The 20998-nt window shown below is 39.2% G+C and overlaps 2 protein-coding genes across 2 annotated transcripts; both read right to left on the bottom strand.

The window, feature by feature from the left end:
- Positions 1–252: 252 nt before the first annotated feature.
- LOC140312839 (serine/threonine-protein phosphatase 4 regulatory subunit 3-like) lies at positions 253–9560 on the bottom strand. Its single transcript, XM_072390669.1, has 16 exons — positions 9100–9560; positions 8512–8567; positions 7940–8038; positions 7188–7811; positions 6020–6097; positions 5591–5707; positions 5318–5434; positions 4753–4884; positions 4210–4312; positions 4083–4124; positions 3549–3707; positions 3164–3333; positions 2933–3072; positions 2706–2851; positions 2486–2622; positions 253–2374 (listed from the first exon to the last, which is right to left on the bottom strand). Exons 1-16 carry the CDS (start codon positions 9239–9241, stop codon positions 2270–2272), a joined length of 2367 nt encoding a protein of 788 aa, XP_072246770.1. The 5' UTR covers positions 9242–9560; the 3' UTR covers positions 253–2269.
- An 808-nt stretch (positions 9561–10368) lies between these two features.
- pnpt1 (polyribonucleotide nucleotidyltransferase 1, mitochondrial) lies at positions 10369–20421 on the bottom strand. Its single transcript, XM_072390662.1, has 28 exons — positions 20207–20421; positions 19983–20043; positions 19545–19619; positions 19235–19340; positions 19094–19143; positions 18940–19003; positions 18816–18863; positions 18582–18695; positions 16904–17090; positions 16644–16695; positions 16466–16523; positions 16255–16351; positions 16062–16164; positions 15732–15802; positions 14508–14544; positions 14341–14407; positions 14150–14239; positions 14011–14064; positions 13529–13638; positions 13310–13381; positions 12811–12874; positions 12639–12722; positions 12471–12554; positions 12236–12342; positions 11539–11594; positions 11331–11409; positions 11180–11227; positions 10369–11088 (listed from the first exon to the last, which is right to left on the bottom strand). Exons 1-28 carry the CDS (start codon positions 20323–20325, stop codon positions 10933–10935), a joined length of 2313 nt encoding a protein of 770 aa, XP_072246763.1. The 5' UTR covers positions 20326–20421; the 3' UTR covers positions 10369–10932.
- Between the last annotated feature and the right edge of the window lie 577 nt (positions 20422–20998).

Raw genomic sequence — 20998 nt, 5'->3', positions numbered from 1 at the left:
CACCTCTAAATCCAGAGTCCAAATCTTTGGGCTACCAACAACAACATAATCAACACTAAAAACAATCAAGAATTGCCAATATGCTAAAATAAATTTTATAAATGGTATTCAACTATAGCAAAAACAAATTGGTTAGATTTGTGGGACTGGATAAAAGAAAATCTTCTAAAAATCAGGTTTTTTTAGAAGATTGAAGATATGAAGCTCTAGTTGCCAATCTGTAAAATATCAAAACAAAGCTGGATTCACAAGTTCAATGTCAGGGTCACATTTAATTTCAAAACTTATCAAATAAATTCATACAAATGTTAAGAATGGATAGTGGTAGTAAATGCACTTGGTACAAATTCATCAAAGGAGAGCAGAAACAGTCATTGCTGGGTGATGTTAACAGACAGAAGCAGAGACAATTCACTGCTCAGCTCCTGACAAGCACATTGGCAATAATCATTTTACTTGTGCTCCAACCTTGCTGCTTGTGTGAATCAGATGGTATAGATAAGTCTGTGATCTGGCTTTTTCTTCTTTTTTTTTTTTTTTAAAATCAAGTTTTGAATGCCTTCATCTGCCTTTGTGCACTTGTGGGGAGACCAGGAGAGAAGATACAACACATGAAGCGTCTCGCTGCCTTCTGACAGTCAAACCTGTGTTAGACCGAGAAACTACGCTGCCTCAACTGCAGGGGTTAAATCCTTTTTATCACAACTAATAAAAACAGCTCATCAATTGATTCTTTTTTTCTTCTTCAAATCTGCAGAGGTTTTTTTGGACAGAAAATTTAACCCAGTGGACAAAGTTGGTCTTTACTGGATAAAACTGGCATTTATATTGTAGACCTTCTGTTGCTCTTCTTCACCTGCAAATTAAACTGAACCTGAGAGGAGGGCTGAAACTTGACCTCCTGTGATAAGTGTGGGCTCTGAATCTTATTTGATGCACACCAACAGCTCGTGTCGGTCAGTTAAATCTAAATCTGGGCTGTGGATCAAAATGAGGGCGCTAAATTTTTTAAATTTGCTAAAATACAAAACTCCAGACATCCTCAAAACATTGGCTGCAAAAATGACTTTACTGCAGTTTTAATGTGTTATCTTTTAAAACCAACATTTGCAACTTTTCTGCGTTTTACATTGAATCAAATGAACTGGACTGAAAGGGTGAGCGGTGACCCCCACCTTTTGCGCAACTGACAACAAAAAAGAAAAACACAAGAAGGTGGGTATCCCTCTCCACTTTCAAAACCACATCAAGGGAAAATGATTAAAAAGGGAAAAAAAAACAAAAAAACATCTGTACAGTACTTTAACAAATTCATGAAATACAGGACTTCTGGCTAACGCAGTCTTGTGAGACACTGTGGGTACTGTGTTGTGTGTGCGCCTTGACCAAACCGGTGTCATGGCTTTTAAGGTTTGAGTCCTGCTCCTCTGGGTCTAACTATCATTACAGCTGCGTCTTCATTCTGGTTGATTCGTCACGTCTTTCTCCTTCCAATAATTTCCTTTATTTTTCTATGTTGCCTATATCCCTCTATCTTCCAACAAAACTAAGTGGTTCTGTGGCAGGGCAGCACACACATGGCTTCAGCCAGTCAAGCTTGCTATTACTATGACGGCTAGTCCCGCTAGCCTGACTGGCTAGCTGAACAGTTTGCACACTGGCTGGTTGTGTTCTGGCTTCCTCTGCCTCTGGAGCTCATTGGTTCGGGATGAAAAAGGATGTAAAGGAGAAAAATAAGAAAAGTGAGGGATCCTGGGCTTCTGTAGTGCTGCAGCTTCTTTGCTACTGTTGCAACAGCAACACAGTGAAGTTGGGGGCTCACCTTGGCCTCTGATTTCTACTGAAGCCTCTTGGTGGTGTGCAGAACATGGGTGAGAAAAAGAAGAGGCAGGAGTTGGCAAAAGTTCAATGATGTTCTCCTCAGAAGGAAGAAATAAAATGTGGGGGATCTCCCAGAGGAGGCTGATGGTAAAAGAAAGAAGTTTAAAAAAAAAAAAAAAAAAAAGGGGGGGAAAGAAACAGCCTGAATGAACAGACTGATCTGTCTCGTCTTTCCAGAGGAGAAGCTCTTTATCTCTTTCCACTGAGGGAGAAAAGAGGAGCAGAGTTCAGGAGGGACTGAGTGAGGCAGGAGCTCATCTTCGTCGTCTCCTCAGTGAGACTGGCAGGTGGCACAGACAGGCCGAGGACCAATGAGACGACCAGAGGAGGGGGATGGGAGGGACTCGGTGTCCGTCCACCATGACTGAACAGCAGAGGACAATTAGTCTTAAGAGCTCATACGGGATCGCTTCCTTGGAGACTGCTCTTCCTCCTCATCTTCTTCCTCTTCGTCCTCATCGTCGGGGTAGTCCACCAAACCAACCAAAGCAGGCTAAAAGAGACAAAGGAACAAAAAAGGCTGACAAAAGGCAAACACACCCAAAACAAGTTCTGTTTCTGCTGCCGCTGTGATCACTTGCTAATTCTGGTGAGAACGGGTTACCTTCACGACAGGTGTGGCAGGAAGAGCGACTGTTTTGACAGAAGAAGATGAACTGTTGTTCGGAGTGACGGCTGGTGAGGCAGGTGGGATTGTGGCAGCTTTTCCGTTGTTGGCAACATTAGCTCCGTTGGCAGCTCCTTCAATAACAGACTGCGGTCATGTTTCGATTCAGGGGGGAAAAGATTTCCAGGACACATACATTTATACCAGACTAGCTTACCTTTTTTGACTTCCATGTATTTGCCGTAGCTATCAGAGAAGTCATCCTCCATCCTCTTCTCCACTGCCTCTCCATCTTCGTCTTCATCGTCTTCGTTAAACCACAACTCCTCATCCTCGTCCATTGACCGCGCATCTCTGCGATATCTAAAATGGGAAAACAGCTCAATGAAGTTCCCCGTTTCTTTCACAGCAGGGATTTGAAGTGTATCTAATAAAGCAACTGACCTGTTGAGCTTCTGACTCTGTCTGTCTTTTTCCTGCTCGTATCGGCCTTTGAGACCCTTGAAAGTCTGAACATACTCAATGGATTCAAGTGCTTTGTAGAAGTTATCCACAATGTGAGCTATGAGAGATTTGATGTCCTCCTGGAGAGACATGATGGGAAAACATAAGCTTTATGCGAACATAAGTAGGATGAACACTTCATAAATCTAGAGTTTGAGTATTCACACACACCACTTTAATGAACTCAAAGAGTTCAATGATTGCCGAGTTGAGGAGGTTGTATCGGGTGCCGTTGTCCAGCAGGGCATTAATCACAGGCTCAAACAGGTTCCCTTTGATGATGTAGCGGTTGTAGTACTCATCTTTCAGACCAATGATCCTGCGCATGAAACGCAGGGCACCTTGGACAAAAACAGACAGCAACTTGGTAAAAATTATGCTAAATCTGAAGTGTGTTTGTAAGTGCAAGCTTGGAAGTATAAAGCAGCTCCACAGATCAAGTGTGGCTAAAAAACACTGATGTTTTAGATAAGGTTTGATCAGATAACAGGATAACCATTAACAGAGCAATTTGGGAAGCACCGAAGGTACGGTGGGTGCAAATGAAAGGACTTACAAAGAGCAAGGAAGGTGTGCTTTGAGTTCATGAGCACCAGCACTCTCCTGAGCAGGTCTTTGTTCATGATGTAAGTCTTGATGTGGTAGGTGTGGTGCTCAACACAAAAGGTCAGAAGCTCCAGGATCAGTGCCAGCAGCTGAGCTGTCTGAAAGTTGTCTACACAAACAAAAACCATTAGGTCAGGTCAGGTCATTTACGAGCACACATGTCAAAGTCCACACCTTTCATTTTCAAATACAAAATACAGACTTCTTTGCTACTGAAATTAAAGCAATTTGCATTTCTATGACACACATCTGTACACAGTATTTCGCCTCATTAGAATGAAACCTATCAAATGCATCTGTTCAATCAGAGCTACACAGTCATTAAAGCTTAACTCAAGAGCTGTTCATTTCAGTCTTTCTGGTTTGTCTAAGGGATAACAGGTTATGTAAAATTAAAATGTCTGCTACAATGATCATTTACAGCCAGCTCTGACACAAACAAATATCTGAGTGGTTAATGGTTGATGAGTTAAACGGTGTCTACCTGGACAGACAGGGTTGATCTTTGTTGATCCTTCTTGCTGATCTGATAGGCCATGAAGAGAACAATCAGACAACATCTATTCTAATACTACGGTCTGAAATATTGTGCTTCAACGTGCTCAACTTACCTTTAGAGTTCTTGTCATGTGCAGTGTTGGCCAACAGAGGAGCGGTCAGGACATGCATGCAGTATTTGTAGAAGAAACTCAAGAACTCTGTCTTCTCAGTTTTCTAAAAGAAATCACATGACAATGAAGTGTGGCTGATGCTGGACGGAACAAACAAGTTTGCAATCTACCGCTGGTCCACAATGCACGTGAAAAACACCAAAAATCTGGACATTTCAGGGGACATGATCAAGACCGAGAGAGGTAACAAAGAAACCTACAACAGTTACAAGTCAAGTTCAGGCATCAGCTTAAGCCACAAAATAGTACAAATAGATCCTTCATATAAAGATGGAGGGGGAAAAAGCAGGAATGATAAGTGGCATATAGACCCACACAAGCTTGCAAGTCCACAGCAGTGACATCACAGACTAAAAATTAACAAGAAGGTTGTTTTGAATGAGGAAACACTCACTTGTGTTAATCAATAACGAGAAAAGGTTGAGGAAAAAAAAATCATTTCTTCAGTTGACAACTGGCACAAACCAAGATAGTTTTACTTACATTGGTGGAAGCCAGCATGTTCTCGGGGTCAATTAGCGTCCTGAGCAGACCCATCAGCTGGACAGCGCCTCCTAACTCTGGGTCAGAGTCACAAATCATCTGCTTGATCACGACATTTATCAGCAGGACATCCTGCAACACACACACACACACAAAAGATGCACTTAACAGGGTGTAGATTTTGGACAAAGTGTATTCAGATGAAAAGGAACTTTTACACTACTGGAATAAACATTTCAAAACATCTTTTGTGAATGTTTAGAAAAAAAATTGAAGCTCAAAACTCCCAAAACTTGTTTAGCTGGCTGATCCTCAGTTGTCGGTCTGTCATACTCATAGGATTACAACACAAACCCATACGTACGATACTATACGTCTCAGTTTTAAACACACCAAAACAAGTGGTACAAATCAACTTTAAAAATGTCAAATTAATTTCTAATATCCTTTTATCTGCATTAGATATGTTTATTTCCCAAACCCCACAAAGTGCTGCCTGAACTTAAATGAAAACTTCAATCTTAAAATCAAGCAAAGCTCATTATAGTGATATTTAGATGCTTACATCATCGGTCTGCTGTGGTTCCTGCATGACAAACTCCCTGACCATGGAGGGGCTGAACTCCACCAGGTAAGAGAAGATGTCAGTGGCTGCTGCTCTCACCTGCAGGTCATCCATTCCCTGATCAAAGGAACAAACAGGAGGAGGTCACATGAAATGACACAGAGATAATTCTACAAACAAACAAACTCCTTCCCATTCAAACATCTACAATCATAAGTAGAAAAATGTCAGAAAAACATAAATGATCACATTCATACAATAACCAGAACGTACCATGACAATTTCAAGAGCAGGTAAAATTCCTAGATTTGCCAGAGTTTTGAAGAAAGCGTCTCTGTTTTGTGGCTGAAGCGTTTGTGAAAAAGCACAGAATTCCTTGACGAAGTTCACCTGTAAAGAGGAAAAAACAAAAAACAAATGGTTGCTTCACCATATTTACTGATTCGTGTGAAAAGCTTTTTTTCTGTCCGACTAACCAACGAACGAAGATGTGCCTCAAATCAGAAATGATCATGGAAACCCAAGTTAATATTCAGTCCATATGAAATAGATGCCATTTGATACAAAAGAATCAATACACGATTATTTCACTTTTAGAGAAATTAAAGTAACTTCTAAAAACAGTACAGGTTTTAAATATCTGTTTCAACAAAAATGCCGACACAATATTCCGCTTTGAGAGGTGTTGAGCGCCTGACTTACCAGCTCCCTCCTTTTACTGTCCTCTGTGGCTTCATCTGTGAGCTGAGCAAAGACTTCAGTTAGGAACTTCTCATCCTCCTGTGGCATAGTCAAAACGGGTTTTAGGAAAAAAGACAATTAAGAAATTAAAAACAAGGAGAAAGACAACATATTCCTGGATACGCCCTTGACAATTACGTGAGCGTACCACAATCATTTCACATAATCTTCTTAACCATTTCCATTCACTCGTATAAAAGCAGCTGAAAGAAACGTCATAATTCCATCACTGCATTGTTTTAAATGGCAAAAACATTTAGTGTCAATGCACATAACTTTTCATAAGCCTTCTGTGACTATTTATTGACATTAAAAGGTACATTGTTGCAATCCCAAACACCACAGATCTGATGTGGGCAAATTTTGACTCTGAGGCTGATATAGAAAAAAAAGAAATAGGACAGCCCAAAAACTCAGGAGGTGATTTGTTAGATTTTAAGCAAAAGGAAGCAGTCACAAACACACAAATACAATAAATGCTGACCTAACAATGGCAAGATATTAACAGAAAAAGCAAGCTGAGTGTTAACTGCAGTTACTTATAATAAAAATGAATGAATAAAAGCCCTACTTAATAACTTGGAAATCCCAGAGACAAGACTGTAACAGACAATAGGCAACAAATGCTTGCCTATGAAAAGCACTGTAATATATTGGAATAATGAAACACTTGTGTGGTACACGTTACAAAAACTTGACTTGACAGAAACAAACTTCACTTGTTGACCTTTCAAACAGTGTGTAAAAAAAAAAACAGCCAAACTATAATGAATCTTATCCATCTCAGTTGGTTATTAAAAAATGTTCATTCACTTTAATGTGACATATCAGAACTTGCTTTGATGTGTCACACTTCCCCTTAAGAAATAATACATTTAATGACAAAAATACATTTATTGGTTTCTCATCCAGTGCGTTGTATTATTGTAGCAAACAACAGTGCAGGCAAACAATTCCACAACACTGCGGGGCACCACAAGGTACTATCAAACTACATAACAGATTCAAGAAAACATTGAATAATCAGGCTGTAACCAATTCCAATGACCATGGTAATTGGTCTATAGAAACCTACAACGATTCTTTGTTGACAATTGTGCCTGATTAGTCACTTGGTTTGAATCCTTACCTGCAGCATACTGACAATCTCCACCTTGTTGAAGAAGATGAAGGAGGTGAGTGTGGAAAGGAAGTTCTCCTCAAATACCGAGGGCGTAGGCAGGATTATGTCCTGGATGTACTGGACCCGGTAGGTCTGGTGGATTTTCTGCCGCAGTTCAGAGTCTGTGATAGGAATCACTTCTTTGAACTTTGCCGTCTTGGTCAAGAATTCCCGGTGTCGTTTTGGTTGAACCAGTGCTGGGTCATACTCAAGGCAACCCACCACGTCCATAATACAGTCGTCAGAAAACATCACCTCAAAGAGAGCTGCTTTATTAAGGAACAAGACACCCCGCACAATCTCATAGAGGTGATGCAGGCCTTCCCTGTTGTCCAGGTCCTCACATACTCTGAAGAGGCCCAGAAGTTTCTTGATGTAGCCCTCACTCATCAGGGCCAGGGCAAGTTTTTCCCTGCGGATGGGCGAGGACAGGACAGACGTAACCAGGTCAGCAATTTCCTCAAGTCGGCTTAACTCGCAAGAAGGGAGCTCAACCAAGTGACCGGTCTCCGGGATCTCATCAAAGTGGTCTTCTTCGGACTCATCCATGGGGTCATGGGTGATGTCCAAAGCAGGGTCCTTGCCTTGAACCTGTGCAATAAATGGTTAGCAGTCAATAAATGAAAAATAAAGCATCACTTACATTAACCGATTCTGATATGGTCATAAAAAAATTCTGCTGTAGGAAAGCAGCATCATTCCTCTCTGTTTGACAGTACCTGGCAAATCTTCTCCCAAATCTCATCGCATCCAGCTTTTTCCTGGAAACTTAGGGCAAGGTCATAATTATCTGCTTCTGACCAGACAATCAGTGTGTCCTGGAGGGAAGAAAAACACATCTAACTTTACACAAACACATTTATCTAATTCACATGAATCATTATCATTTGGCCACAGACAAGGATAGCATGGCTTGATTACAGAGGGAGTTCATAATAAGCTGAACATACACATGCTTTCTTATAGCTGTAAATATGTGAAACAGGGAACAAAATTATTCTGAAATAGCCTTGAATAAACAACATGCAAAAGAAACACTTGACCCATATCAAATCATTTCAGATTCAATCCTCACTGTTAAAAGTTTTTAAATTCAAGTTTAGTGTAATACCTTGTTTGTTCTCAAGGTTTACGACCAGGCAAGGCACTGAGAGTAAACTATCTGATATGGATCAATGTAATACTGTTCAGCTTAATCAAGTTTTAAAGTAATTAACACCTAATTGTACATTCAGAAGACTGAGAATCTGTAGGAAATTAACCAATTAAAATGAAGTTGTTCAATATTTACCTGTTGTTTCTGATATGCAGTATTAGGGCTTATTTTTGACTCCAAAAGCAATGATCCTGAAAGACAATTATCATATTTACTTTACGAACAAATTATTAAGAGGTCATATTAATTAATCTGACTGGAAAGGAAGTATTCAAATAATAACTTGAAAAACTAAATAAAACAACCACTCGTAAATTTAACAAAAAAACTTGTAACAATAGCCTTGTTCAATACTATATAAGTATTTTTGTGATAAGTATGTAAATAGATATGTTGTATTATAACGACCAGTAACAAGTTTGTACGCGTGTGACGAGACTTTCAGGGGCCCCCATGCTACTGTGATCACGTCGTCTGTTAAACAAACGAGCATGCTAAGCCCAACGATCAGGTTACTTATTCTTTAAAAACGAGGGATGAGACAAATGCTGAATCTACTAACAGTCTGAGACCGTTACCTCCAAATGCTAAAGGCAATATACACAAACGAACCCCTCTTAACGAATAATAATCAACTAAAACGCTCTGTCCGAACAAACAGGAGCTAGCATGCTATCGTTAGCCAATGTAACGTAGAGCCAGCTATGCTAACGTGGAACTTACCGTCCGATTCGGCCCGAACTAATAATGATATTCCCTTCAGTCGTTCTACAAATGTAGACGAAACATGTCCGGTACCCCGATCATCCCACTGCCGATCTTCATTCAGAGTGTATACCTTCACTCGCCGCCGAGTGTCCGACATGGCTAATAGAGTAGGAGCTAGCAGGCTAGCTGGCTGCTAACAAGCTATCACCTCACCCCGTCTAGTGTTTTCCTCGACCTGTTAACTTTGTTCCCACCTGCATGTTACAAAACATGCACATCTAAGTCAAGCTATTAGTAGCAGTATATGTATTATTGTCTTTACTTCATAAACATATTCCGTTTACAACATAAAGTAACTAAAGAGAAGGCCTGGGGTTAAACTGTAAAATTCAAAAAGAGCACAACAACTGTAACGGCCTCCTTGCTAACGTCCACAGACCGCCATCTTGTAATCCGATCTTGTGTTCTTTTTCTTCGTCGACGTCAATCAAGCGCTAACTGCCGCGGGGTGGGCGGGGTTTACTCCTCCAGGCAGTATCATCCAATAGCAGAACCGCAAAGTCAGGAGTTCAACGCGCCACTTAGAGGCAAGCAAAGTCATAGCAGCAGCAAATACAGATGTGTTAAAAACAAATGTAATTTTGTAGCTTTTTATTTTATTAGCTATTGCAATTTGAATGAATTATTTGAAACATGTAGATGTTTGTTTTCAATGAAAAAAATAAATAAATAAATGTTATATTATTGGTATAATCCTGCCTCAAATAAAACAAAAACTTCAATCAGCTGACAAAGCTCAAAGCAGTACTGGAAACCATCTTTGCAGTGTTTCACCTTCATAAATTCAATGGAAAATATACATACCAGTAAATAATTTGCTACTTTTCATTTGGTGTTGAACAGAGATTAGGGTCAGACTGAAAGTAGAGTTACTACAGAAAATACCCATTAATTCTATAACAAAAATCTATAATTAACTTCCTGGTTTCATGAATATACCATAGGTGTGAGGAATGGTAACCCCATAATGAGATTATTTGGGAGTGCCCTGGCTGAAATGTGCTTATTACTTGTCTGCATCTGAGCCACTGAGACAGGCAGAATTAAAGCTTTGTATGAGGACAGGCTTTTTTTACATTCATCACTAAAATGAAACCGAAATGGATTGTTGTAAAGGGCTGTATGAATGAATTACATTTACATTTACATTTACTAAGGTGCAAGGACTGTGATCCTCAAGAGTCCCATCTCAAAAACTATTGCAATGAACAATTAAATACATCCTTAATCTTATTTTTGTTTTATTTAAAAATGACTTACATAGACTATAAATACAACACAAAAGAAAGCCAAAATTAAGAATTTAACACACGCCATGTATACTTCTCCTGTTGCTTTGTCCATATATTGATCCTGACATATTAAACAACACAGTAGATATAAGCTATGGATTTCCCAAAATACAAGAAGTAGTATTATCATTAAGTGTGGATAACAGAAGCCATTGCTGTGCTGAGCAGAAAACCTGTTAATTGGTATTAATCAGTAAGAAAACAGAAAAACTGAAAAGATATCACATTTATAATCTATATTATCTGTCTCTCAGTTTGTGCACATTCTTTGAAGCACAATGTCAGCTGGATGTTGTCTTTGTCAAGCAGCGGCTCAGTCATGTCCAATCTCAGCAGCTGAGTCTCCTTTATCCACAAGGTTTTCCAGCTCATGAAAACATTTCATGCTCTTCGTTTTGATCGATCTTTACTTTTTTCTTTTTTTTGGTAGATATTACTACTCAGTTTAGATCCCATTTGGCACAAAAGCCAGAAGTTATTCTGCTGTTTGGGTATGTCATGAATCGGTGGCGGTCTGGTGGCTGTTGTTTGAGCCCATGGAGATGCTCTGTTTCTCACTTAGTGTCTTGACGACTGTTGAAGCAGGAGACTGGAGCACTTTCCGTGAAAGCCTCATTCTGCCGTCTGTTGGGTCCCGTCCAAAGTACTTGACCTGTTGGTAAAATACCACTTAGAGACAAGCAGCCCAGAATGGAAACACAGGAGGATACTTTTAACAAGCACTTGTAATAACTGGCACATACCTGTATTTCCTGTCCCACGTCTAAACCTAAAGCACTTGGATGCTTGATCTAAGGGAGGAAAATATGGAATAATGATACTTCAATTTCTTCTCAATCACTCATGAAAATGTGGACAAGATCGTGAAAACTGCCTAGAGGCAAATTTACCAACCCGTTTGTGGTCCAGCTGTGAGTTGTGCAGCAAGACGGCACTCATGTTTGGATAAAGTTTCACCATCACACCAATGTCCCTAAAGCAGAGAGGGAAAGCCTTTAGTGGCTGAATGAATTCTAAAAGATCTTTGTTTAATCCACAGATTGATTTACAGTGCTGACAAATCAGTGAACGTTGTTTATTACTATATCGTGTATTAGCTTACCTTATTTCTGTGATGGTGGCAGTGTAGATGGCACCAAATTCCAGCTGCTGTTCTTGCTGAACAAAACAAAGAAATGCACACGTTCATAAACAAACCGAATCAATGTATGTAGGGCATTCATACAAAAGATTCATACAGAGGATGGAGGGAGGGTGCAGATTTTAATTTACAATGCTTATAAAGGGAAACCTACAGCACTGTCCAACATTTTTGAGCCATTCATCATTTCTTTATACTTTGCTTGTAAGCAGCCAGACTTTCTTGTAATCTTTTAAAGTGGTCTTGAGCAATAGATCCCCAGGCTTTTTGAAGGTCTTTCAAACATTTCCTTTAGACATTTGCTTCTTTTTCTTGTTCATTTTCAGTCAAGTACGTGTACCCGACTATTTTACCTGACCAGATGTCCTTAAGAAATAGGAAACAAATCGGCAAAGATCTGACTCAAGACCTGAGAGATGCATCTGGCCCTTTAATCCATCTACTGTTCACCAAAGACTAGAAATGTTCTTGGAATGTCCTTCAAGAAGCCTGATGAACTATTCCTAAAGACTCCTTAAAGAAATTACAAGAAAGTTTGTCTCAGAGGATTCAGCCTGTGTTGAAGAATAAAGGTCCTCATACCAATTATTGACTTTCAAGCTCATTAGAATTGTACAAACTCTGATGTAAGTGACAAAGCTTCACTGAGAAGACTCACGTCATCTTTGCAGATCTCACTGATGAAGTATTGAGCTTCATTCATCGCTCCTGGTGTTGGAGCGAACACAGAAAACGTCTCCTCGTTCACCTGACTTATTGTCACACCTTAGGAAGGAAAATAAAATAAGCTGATGTATCTAAATCCTGCTAAAGAAAAGCTTTTTCAGCCAAATGTCTCAAAGCCATCACAGTCTTAATAACTAAGAGACATTTACACTTCTCTGCGTTTATACCTGTCTGAGCTTGAAGCTTGCGAAGGTTGTATCCTCCTGGACCAACGAACCGAGCTCTTCTTGACACAGGTACTCGGACATTTTCTATCAACAGAATCAAACTAACTTTACCACAAAACTTGTCCACCAGGTCCCAGATACACACATTTAAGGAACTTCAAACCCTACCAACAACAGGTCCATTCTCTTTCCTGCTCTCTCTGGGTTTTGCTATACATTTGTTCATGGTGCCCAGGACTTCCCTCTTTGCCACTGAAACACAAAGAAAAGAAACAAAAGCAATTAAACCACCACATATGCACTTAATCTTTCATTTACCTTCGTTGTGGGATAACTGTACCTGTGGCCTGCTGGATCGCCTCCATGACTACCTTCAGAGGCAAACCTGGAATCTTAACATCGGCCTGGAAGTTCAATTACAAAAAAGAAGGAATCTGGAATCAGATCTTTCCCCATTTACTTTAAGCAGCTGTACAGCAATAAATGCCTGAAATAAAACATAAAGGCCATTGACAAAGATGTTTGCTATCTTTGACTCTTTATCCTCAGCTGTGGTGGCCACCACACAGTTCTCCAGGTGAAACAACATCGTTTCCAAACAAGATGCTCTTTAAATGACTGTTACAATAGTACAGTGGTGTAGCAATGTCCTCATGTAAGTAAAATAACTACACTGAGATTAAATGTTTTAATTAAAAACCCTAAATAGAATCTACAATGAAACAGGTCTATGTGGAAAAAGCCATATATTGTGATGCGTTTCCATCTAGTGTTCCTGGTATTTTTAGCTACAAAAAGAGCCAGAAAGATGATTGTTTTAGAGTTATCAAACAAAGTACCTGTAAAGCAGTGATACCCTTGTTTGTTCCTGCCATCTTGAAGTCCATGTCTCCAAGATAATCCTCTATTCCCTGTTCAGAAAACAACCATTGGCTCATTAAACATCTCCAATATGATCAAGAAAGATTTTTAGGTTAATCTTTTTTTAGGATTCAACTACAGTCCCAATCAAAAAATAACTTAAAAAAATGGTGACAAATGTATTATTTTTCATTTACTAGAATATCTGTTAGTAATCTGTAGTCTTCTATCTCAGCAGGTTTCTCTGGGTTAGTCTTTGAGATGAGGCCGATGGCGACACCTGCCACAGCAGAAGAGATGGGAACACCTGGCAACACAAATTTGGAGATGATTGTTATAATTTTGTGACAGAGAAAAAAAAAACTGAAGCTAAAGCAATTTAATCCGTTGTGACCACTGTGGCATAGCTTCGTGTGTTTGTTCGTACTTGCATAGTGAAGCCTAACTTCCAAATAAAATATAAATAATACCGAATGCAATAATTTGAAAATATCATAAACCAATATTTCAGTTTGTGGAATTTGGGTTGCGTTTGCTTTCACATGCGTAACAACAGACATGCATATAGATGCCGTCTGTTTTTTTTTCAATAAATATATAATGACTGCTTTGCTCAAAAACAATCATACTGCAGCCGCTGCATTAAGTCGTATACTTCAGAGCATCCCCACTGTGATACCTGCATCCATAAGAGCAAGGCTTCCTCCACATGCTGAAGCCATTGACGAGGATCCTGAGAGAAGATAAAGAAACAGTCAGACAATGCGGCAACATGTAAAGAAATTTCCAGCGTCTGTTTTAACACTTTACAAACTGACCGTTTGACTCCAGCACCTCAGCTGTTACCCTGATTGTAAAAGGGAAATCTTTTGGAACAACTGGTCTCAGAGCCTTCTCAGCCAGAGCCCCTGCAAACACATATAATACACTAAAGACTCACAGTAATGTGTGGCGACAGAAGCAGACAATGGATACAAGTATGTAATATGGATGTAACATGTAAACAAACCATGTCCAAGCTCTCTCCTGTTGATGCCGCCCATCTTTCCCGTCTCATTGGTTGCATATGGAGGGAACTGAAAATAAAGACAAGGTTGACTGAGATTTTGAGAACTAAATCAAACAGAATTACATCTTTAATAATCTATATCGACTTTAAAACAGCATATTAATCACCTCATAATGCAGCATGAAGTTTTTGTCTTTGATGCCACTGCAGAGAGAAAATGCAGGAAAAGACCAGGGTTTAAATCTGTTATGGCTTCATTATAGTACAAATCACACCACCTGTGGCTCATATTATTAAAATATGACCAGAAAAATCACTAGTTTAAAGTTGCAGTTGAGAGGTATAGGCCAACAATTTGAGCTCTCCTGATAATATCAACAGTATTTAAATAAGACAACCACATTTCTGAAGAGGTCGGAATGCCATGTAAAGTGTTAGGGCTTCTACAGTCTGGGTTTTAATGTGTTCTGAGTGGGTGAATCTGATCCTTTCGTTGCTAAGAAAGTTAAAAATGTTCTACTCTTCCCTGATGAAGAATTGCATCTACTGAACAGATACGTACCTTCACATTTGGATAATGCATAATGTGTGAGAGTCTTTTAAAATGTCTTCAGTGGGTAAAAAGTCTGACTGCAGGAAGTCAAAGTTAGAAGCCAGTCTCTTACTATGGAGCCATGCTTCCGTGCCATGAGAAGAGCTTAGTCTGGCATTGTGTTGCATTAATAAGTCAAACATCCATTGAAGAATATATGATCTGGACAGAAGGATACAGTATGTTGCTCTAAAACCTGTATGTATCATTCAGCACTCACAACGCCTCCCCCTAAGAACAAATTACCCATGCAAGTTGCATGAATACATCTTCATACCATTAGGTTGGATTCACACATACATGTTCAACGGTCTCACTTCTCATCCACTTTAAATAAGGCGACAGTTGAATTCTTTCACTCGTGTAGCTTCCAGTGGAAGACAGAAAGTGGAGGTTAGGAACGGTTCAACTTTTTGAAGCAGCAGCTTGTCTGACTAATAGTGTGTCTAATCTCATTACTGATTGTCACTGCAATCAGGTCCAACCACCCACCGCTGGACGTCAACAAATCACGTACGTTTGACCCTGTTTTTGGACTGTGTGCTGATCACAAACTGAATGGTTCCTTTTGATTTTTAGCCAGGAGTTTGGATCGTTCGGGACACAGAAGAAGTTTTCTTTTTCATCTCAGACCATTTTAAATGAGCTTGCACCCAGACAGGGTGGCAATGTTCCTGCACCTTTTTTCATTTATGAGCTAATCTTTCATACGTTTCTTTTATTCAGTGTTTGTCTCATAATGATGATTATTTGCACTACCAGCCAACAAATCATCTAACTGATTGAGTGATCATTTTACCTCAGAGCTGTGGTGATGATATCTGTTTTGATGCTGGATTCCAGGGAGTCAAATGTGACACTGCAGAGAACCTATGAGAAGCACAGAATCATGAGGGTCAAGCTTTCTCTGGGAAAATAAAAAATATATATTGTAGATATATATCACAGATGTTCACCAGAGAGGGAAAAGTTTCTCAGTTATAGTCAAAACCTATAATGTCTTATGTTTACAAAACCACATTAAACATCTTCTGAGAAAATGGATGACGGTGGTATTCTTTTTAAAAAAAACAAAAAACTATTTTCTGGTTAACTTCTCATCTTTGTCATCTTTGTGTTCTTTACACACCTGTGTTTGTCCTCTCTGAAACAGAGCTGAGCCATGGAGTGGCCGAAAGAGGTCAACGTCACACGAGATGTTCCTTAAAGCGGTCAGTTCCCTTCCATCACACCTTAGCCACAAATGAAAGAAAATAACGTTTGAATGATTCACATTCCCACATCTGCGAATATTGTGGACATCCAATGCAAACAGTGCTCACCTCCTGTACTCGTTAAGCACTAAATTACGGAAGATTTCCTTGCTCACAGTGTTGAAGGATTCAATTACTTCAAAGAGCTCAGCCTGAGGGAATGTCTCTACACATAAAAGACATCAATTGAGTGGTAAAAATAACAAAAACATAAAACTGTATAAGGGACTGCAACAAAGGTCTCCATGCAAATCAAATACGGAACATGAACATCACTCACCTTTAAGTGCCTCCTCAGTTTCAAGTCGAACTTTGTTGATTGCTTCATCTCTTGAAATCTAAGACATTATGACAAAATTATTTTGGTCACTTATGTACAGACACATTTCCTGTATCATGTAGAAGTGATTTGAATTTGAATAAAAAACACAGATATATGGAATAGATGTCGGCTGTACCTTATCATGGGTGTAATCTGTGAAAACAGCATAGATCTTCTCAGAGGCTAATCTAAAGCAAACAAAAGAAGGTTCTCACATCATCTACATCAATATTAGTCCTTTTTTGTCACTATGTCATCAAGCCTGAGCACAATCTACTCTGGATTAATTAACTCTGGATAGAACTACTAAATAACCCTCCTCCCTGCTCATTTCACCCCCATCTGCCACCTTCATCACTCCTAATCTACGAACAACAGCTCAGTCACTGATCTTACTTCCGAACATGTTCCACCATGTGAGTCGGGGCTGAGAACATTCTGGCCGGCGTCCGCTTGGTTATCTTCAGCTCTCGCGCCAGCTGCTGGATGGCCAGGATGATCTGCTGGGTGTGTTTGACTCCCACCTTCACTGCATGGCAGAAGTCCTGCTGCAGTATGTTCTCAGCGGACGCCTCTATCATCACTGGTAGACACAGAGTCACATGAGCTGTATGATGCTTTTGGTACGCACACAGAGAGGCTGATTAGAAACTTGTGATGCTAGAAACTGCAGATGCCTTATGTTTTTTAGTCTTTCCGTTAATTACATTGCAATAAAAATCTGAATAATGACCATAATAATCACATCACTACACTGACTCACAACAAGATGTTACCCATATTCAAGGTATAATTTAGCGATTATGAACAACAAGACCTATGAAACTAAACTATTGCCTTCTTCCTATGAAAGACTACACAGCCCGTTTCTGTAATACTTTGTGCAATAATCCTAAATGTGATTTGCATCAGCAGTTTTATCATATTTGGAGAATATTGCACAAACACATGGATGTAAACACTTCTTCAGCATGGACTGGTTACAGATTTTTACATTCCCTACATCACATAATTATTTTTTGCAGACCCTTTTCTCCAAAACGATCTATAAAAGATGAACACGTTGAGGTTCAGTGTCGTACCGTAAATACTTAGACTGGGGATCAGGGTCAGGAATCAAAGCCTTCCAACTGAGGTACAATCACTATTGAGCTGTTTCTTTTACTTGAAATGGTCTTTTAATGCACCTCTGTATATTGGACATGTGATTTAAACGTGTGTATGTAGCTAATATTTGAACCTTTCTTTCATATTTACTAAAACATTTTTTCAACAACTTGTATTTTTTTAAAATAAAACATTACATGCCAAAAAAATGTTGTCATGTTTTTTTGCTTACTTTGAAAAATATGTTAACATTAAAGTGCAGAAGTGCAAATGAATCGTTTAACTGTTACGGATGTCCACTATTCAGGAGCTGAGAAGTCACAATGAGTGAAAAAAAAGGGATTTTTTTTTCAGAAACGCATGTTTTAGGAGGTTGTTGAAGCTTTCTGCTAAAGATTTAGAACATTTTATGATTAAGGATTCTTCAGGCCTGGAGGTTAAAAAATGTTAATCTAACTGAATTAAAGACAAATGCATGTGGAGCAGCAAGCTGCAGTAAATATTTATTCAAATCCATCTAAAAAACATCAACCTTACCACTAAAACCTTTTATTTCTCATTCTCTAAAGAAATGTGAAATAAACTAAACTAGAAACATGATATGAAAATAATTGGAGAGCTAATAATGTCTCTGCCTCATGTTCATCCATATTCTATAAAAACAGAAATGTTTTTATAGAATACTGTGTATGCTGCATTGTGTCACAATGGGTTAATCTTTTTCCAGTCATTTATTGTCTTGTATTCCAGTTTCTCTTGTCATTCCAAACTAAATGAGAAGTTTATCTGATTCAGAGGTCTCATTTAAATAGTCAAAAATCAGCTGGTATTACAGGTAGAGGTTTCTCTTTGTCTAAAAGTTATGGCAGTTCATATAAACATCTGATCAGATGCTGATTGACTCCTGTAAAGATCTCATAAAAAAATCTAACCTCTACTTGTAGCGTTATACTTTTTGCCAACTTACCCACTTGGCTACTGGGAGCTCCAGCCAATATCAGGTTTAAAGTGCTGGAAGCCATCTCTGCCCTTGTGGGGTTGATCAGTAACTCTCCATTAACCATGCCTACTCTCACAGCACCTGCAAACACAAAAGTACTCCTGAGCAGAACCCAAACAGTTGGACAAAAATCTAAAAAACTCAATTTCAGGTGAATATATCAAAACACGAGAAGATCTAAATCTGTAGCGTGTTGCTCACCTATAGGTCCGTGCCAGGGGATGTCAGACAGGGCCAGAGCCGCAGAGGCTTTAATGAAAAAGAGAAAGTGTTAGAATGTGTCTAACAAATAACTGCTCTGTGGATGGCTGGGATTTTACCACACCTGCATTAATAGCCAGCACATCTGGATCATTGACACCATCAACTGCGAGCAGGTTACAAAGAAGCTTCAAGAGACAAAGTCAGAGACAGAGGCGCATTAATGTCACCTTTGTTGAAAAAGCAAACAAGCACAACATTAATGACACATAACTGACCTGAGTGTCATAAAAGTAACCAGCAGGGAAAAGTGGTCTAATCGATCGATCTGAGCAACAGAAAAGGGAGAGTTTGTTAAAGATAATAATCGTACATTACCAGAACAAAGACACCAACAAGCCACATTCTTATCAGCTCACCGATGAGTCTGCTGGTGAGGATCTCATTGTCAGTGGTGCCCAGCTCTCGCCTCAGGTAGTTGGTGGGGATTCGACCCGCTGCTGCTGCTTTTTGTCTGTAGTCCACCTGTCAGTTAAAGCGGATATTCGCTCACTAGACGAACCAGAAAAATTTTCATACATCGTCCGGCTCCTGAGGTCTGAATCTTAAACCAGATCGACTTAAGACTGCATATAGTAGAAACAAGTTCCAAGAGAAATTCTTGGTGAAGTCAACACATTCACAGTTTTAGAAAAAGGTTGTGACTTTTACTGCTGTTGGAGAACATACCACAAGTGGCATGAACTGAGACGGCGAGGGTTTGGTTTTGCTCACAGCGGTCACCATCACAGAGGTGTCTCCCAGCTGCAGGCAGAGGAAAGGATGAAGGAGATTATCATGCAAGACCACAACACATTTTTTGCATTCTCATTAATAACTCTTTAATACAGCTTCCATCATTACAATAATTGTTACAGTAGGATTTTATCAACAGCTGGTCATATAAACCCAAACAAATGGATCATATATTCTGCAAATGTAGAGTTTCTTAACACTTCTTAGGTTTCGATTAAAAAATAAATCACTTGATTAGGAGAGATGTTTTAGCACAAACCTCACTAAAACATATGGGAGAAACTTTGTTTAATATGTTTATAAAGAGTTAAACAATAATAGAAAAATGCAATAATAAGACAGTTTATGCGTGAGTATTTCACATTTTTCTACCTGTACTACAGCAGATCCATCAGCAAATCTTGCAAACTTTCCTGAAGAGATTTCAAGTTTCCTAGAAAAACAGAAATACACATTATGTTGAGAGACGAAACGACAACCTGAGCACGAGGTACCGGCTGCAGGTGACAATGTGTTCAAACCATCATCAGTAAAAATCCTGCCTGAGGCAAGTCATTGATAATGAAACACAATGGGAATTGGGAAAGTCAACTCACTTCTCTCCAAGGTCCACTCCCACTCTTCGTGGGTTTGCGTGTCTGCTGTAAACACTCCCGTGACATAGACGGACATTAAGGCGGGCAAACGAGCGACCCAGTCGGAGTAAATATTTCATATTTGCAGAACCACAACACAGAACCAGACCAATATTTCTCTGGACCGTCACTGCCGCTACAGTTTACATACGCGCATGAGGGCCTCCATGACAGTTCGTCACATGTACGGAATTACGTGAAGCAGCCGGGTCCTCTGATTGGTCCGATAGAAGAGAGTGTGTAACATCAAAAGCGTCCCCTCAGCCTGCGCACAACAGTTCCGCTTTACCTGTTTTAGAAATTAATTTTCACTGAGAACAACTCAGGAAAAGTGTTTGGATAACTTTACACAGATTGTACCGTAATTTATTCTTATTTGTTTTGGTAATTTATCTAAATATGTTAATACCCTCTCTCAACACTTTATATTAAAGACAAAATAAAGGTATAGAATAAATACTTCAGATGTTGTACAATGGTTTAATGATGTATACTAAACTGCATTTTCACATATTGCGATTTATAAATGGTTTAATTCAAAAGAGAAGTTTACTTTTGCAATTGTTGGCCTTGTAATTACATCAGTTTCTATATAAAATAAATAATGACAGTCCATGTTGTGAAACAAATTTTACTATTTCAAATGTCAATCTTTCTAAATTTTCTGTCAGTTCAGTTACTTCACTTCACAATCACATCTGTTTATAATGAATTGTTTTCATGGGATTAAAGATTAAATACAGTTTTGGAATA

Source organism: Leuresthes tenuis, unplaced genomic scaffold, assembly GCF_036924035.1.
Source record: "Leuresthes tenuis unplaced genomic scaffold, fLeuTen1.0.hap1 SCAF_8, whole genome shotgun sequence".
In the NCBI taxonomy this organism is placed as follows: domain Eukaryota; kingdom Metazoa; phylum Chordata; class Actinopteri; order Atheriniformes; family Atherinopsidae; genus Leuresthes; species Leuresthes tenuis.
Note: the sequence above shows the minus strand (reverse complement) of the source record. Positions and strands in the feature narration are given on the sequence as shown.

Coding starts and splice junctions, on each gene's coding strand:
- LOC140312839 (XM_072390669.1), bottom strand. CDS start 9,241: ATGTCGGACACTCGGCGGCGAGTGAAGGTATACACTCTGAATGAAGAT. Junction 4,125..4,209: donor ACATGACAAGAACTCTAAAG/GTAAGTTGAGCA, acceptor ATGGCCTATCAG/ATCAGCAAGAAGGATCAACA. Junction 3,334..3,548: donor GCACACCTTCCTTGCTCTTT/GTAAGTCCTTTC, acceptor TTTTTGTCCAAG/GTGCCCTGCGTTTCATGCGC.
- pnpt1 (XM_072390662.1), bottom strand. CDS start 20,325: ATGAAATATTTACTCCGACTGGGTCGCTCGTTTGCCCGCCTTAATGTC. Junction 18,696..18,815: donor CCCCTGGCACGGACCTATAG/GTGAGCAACACG, acceptor TTGTGTTTGCAG/GTGCTGTGAGAGTAGGCATG. Junction 12,343..12,470: donor CAAGCTTCAAGCTCAGACAG/GTATAAACGCAG, acceptor TTCCTTCCTAAG/GTGTGACAATAAGTCAGGTG.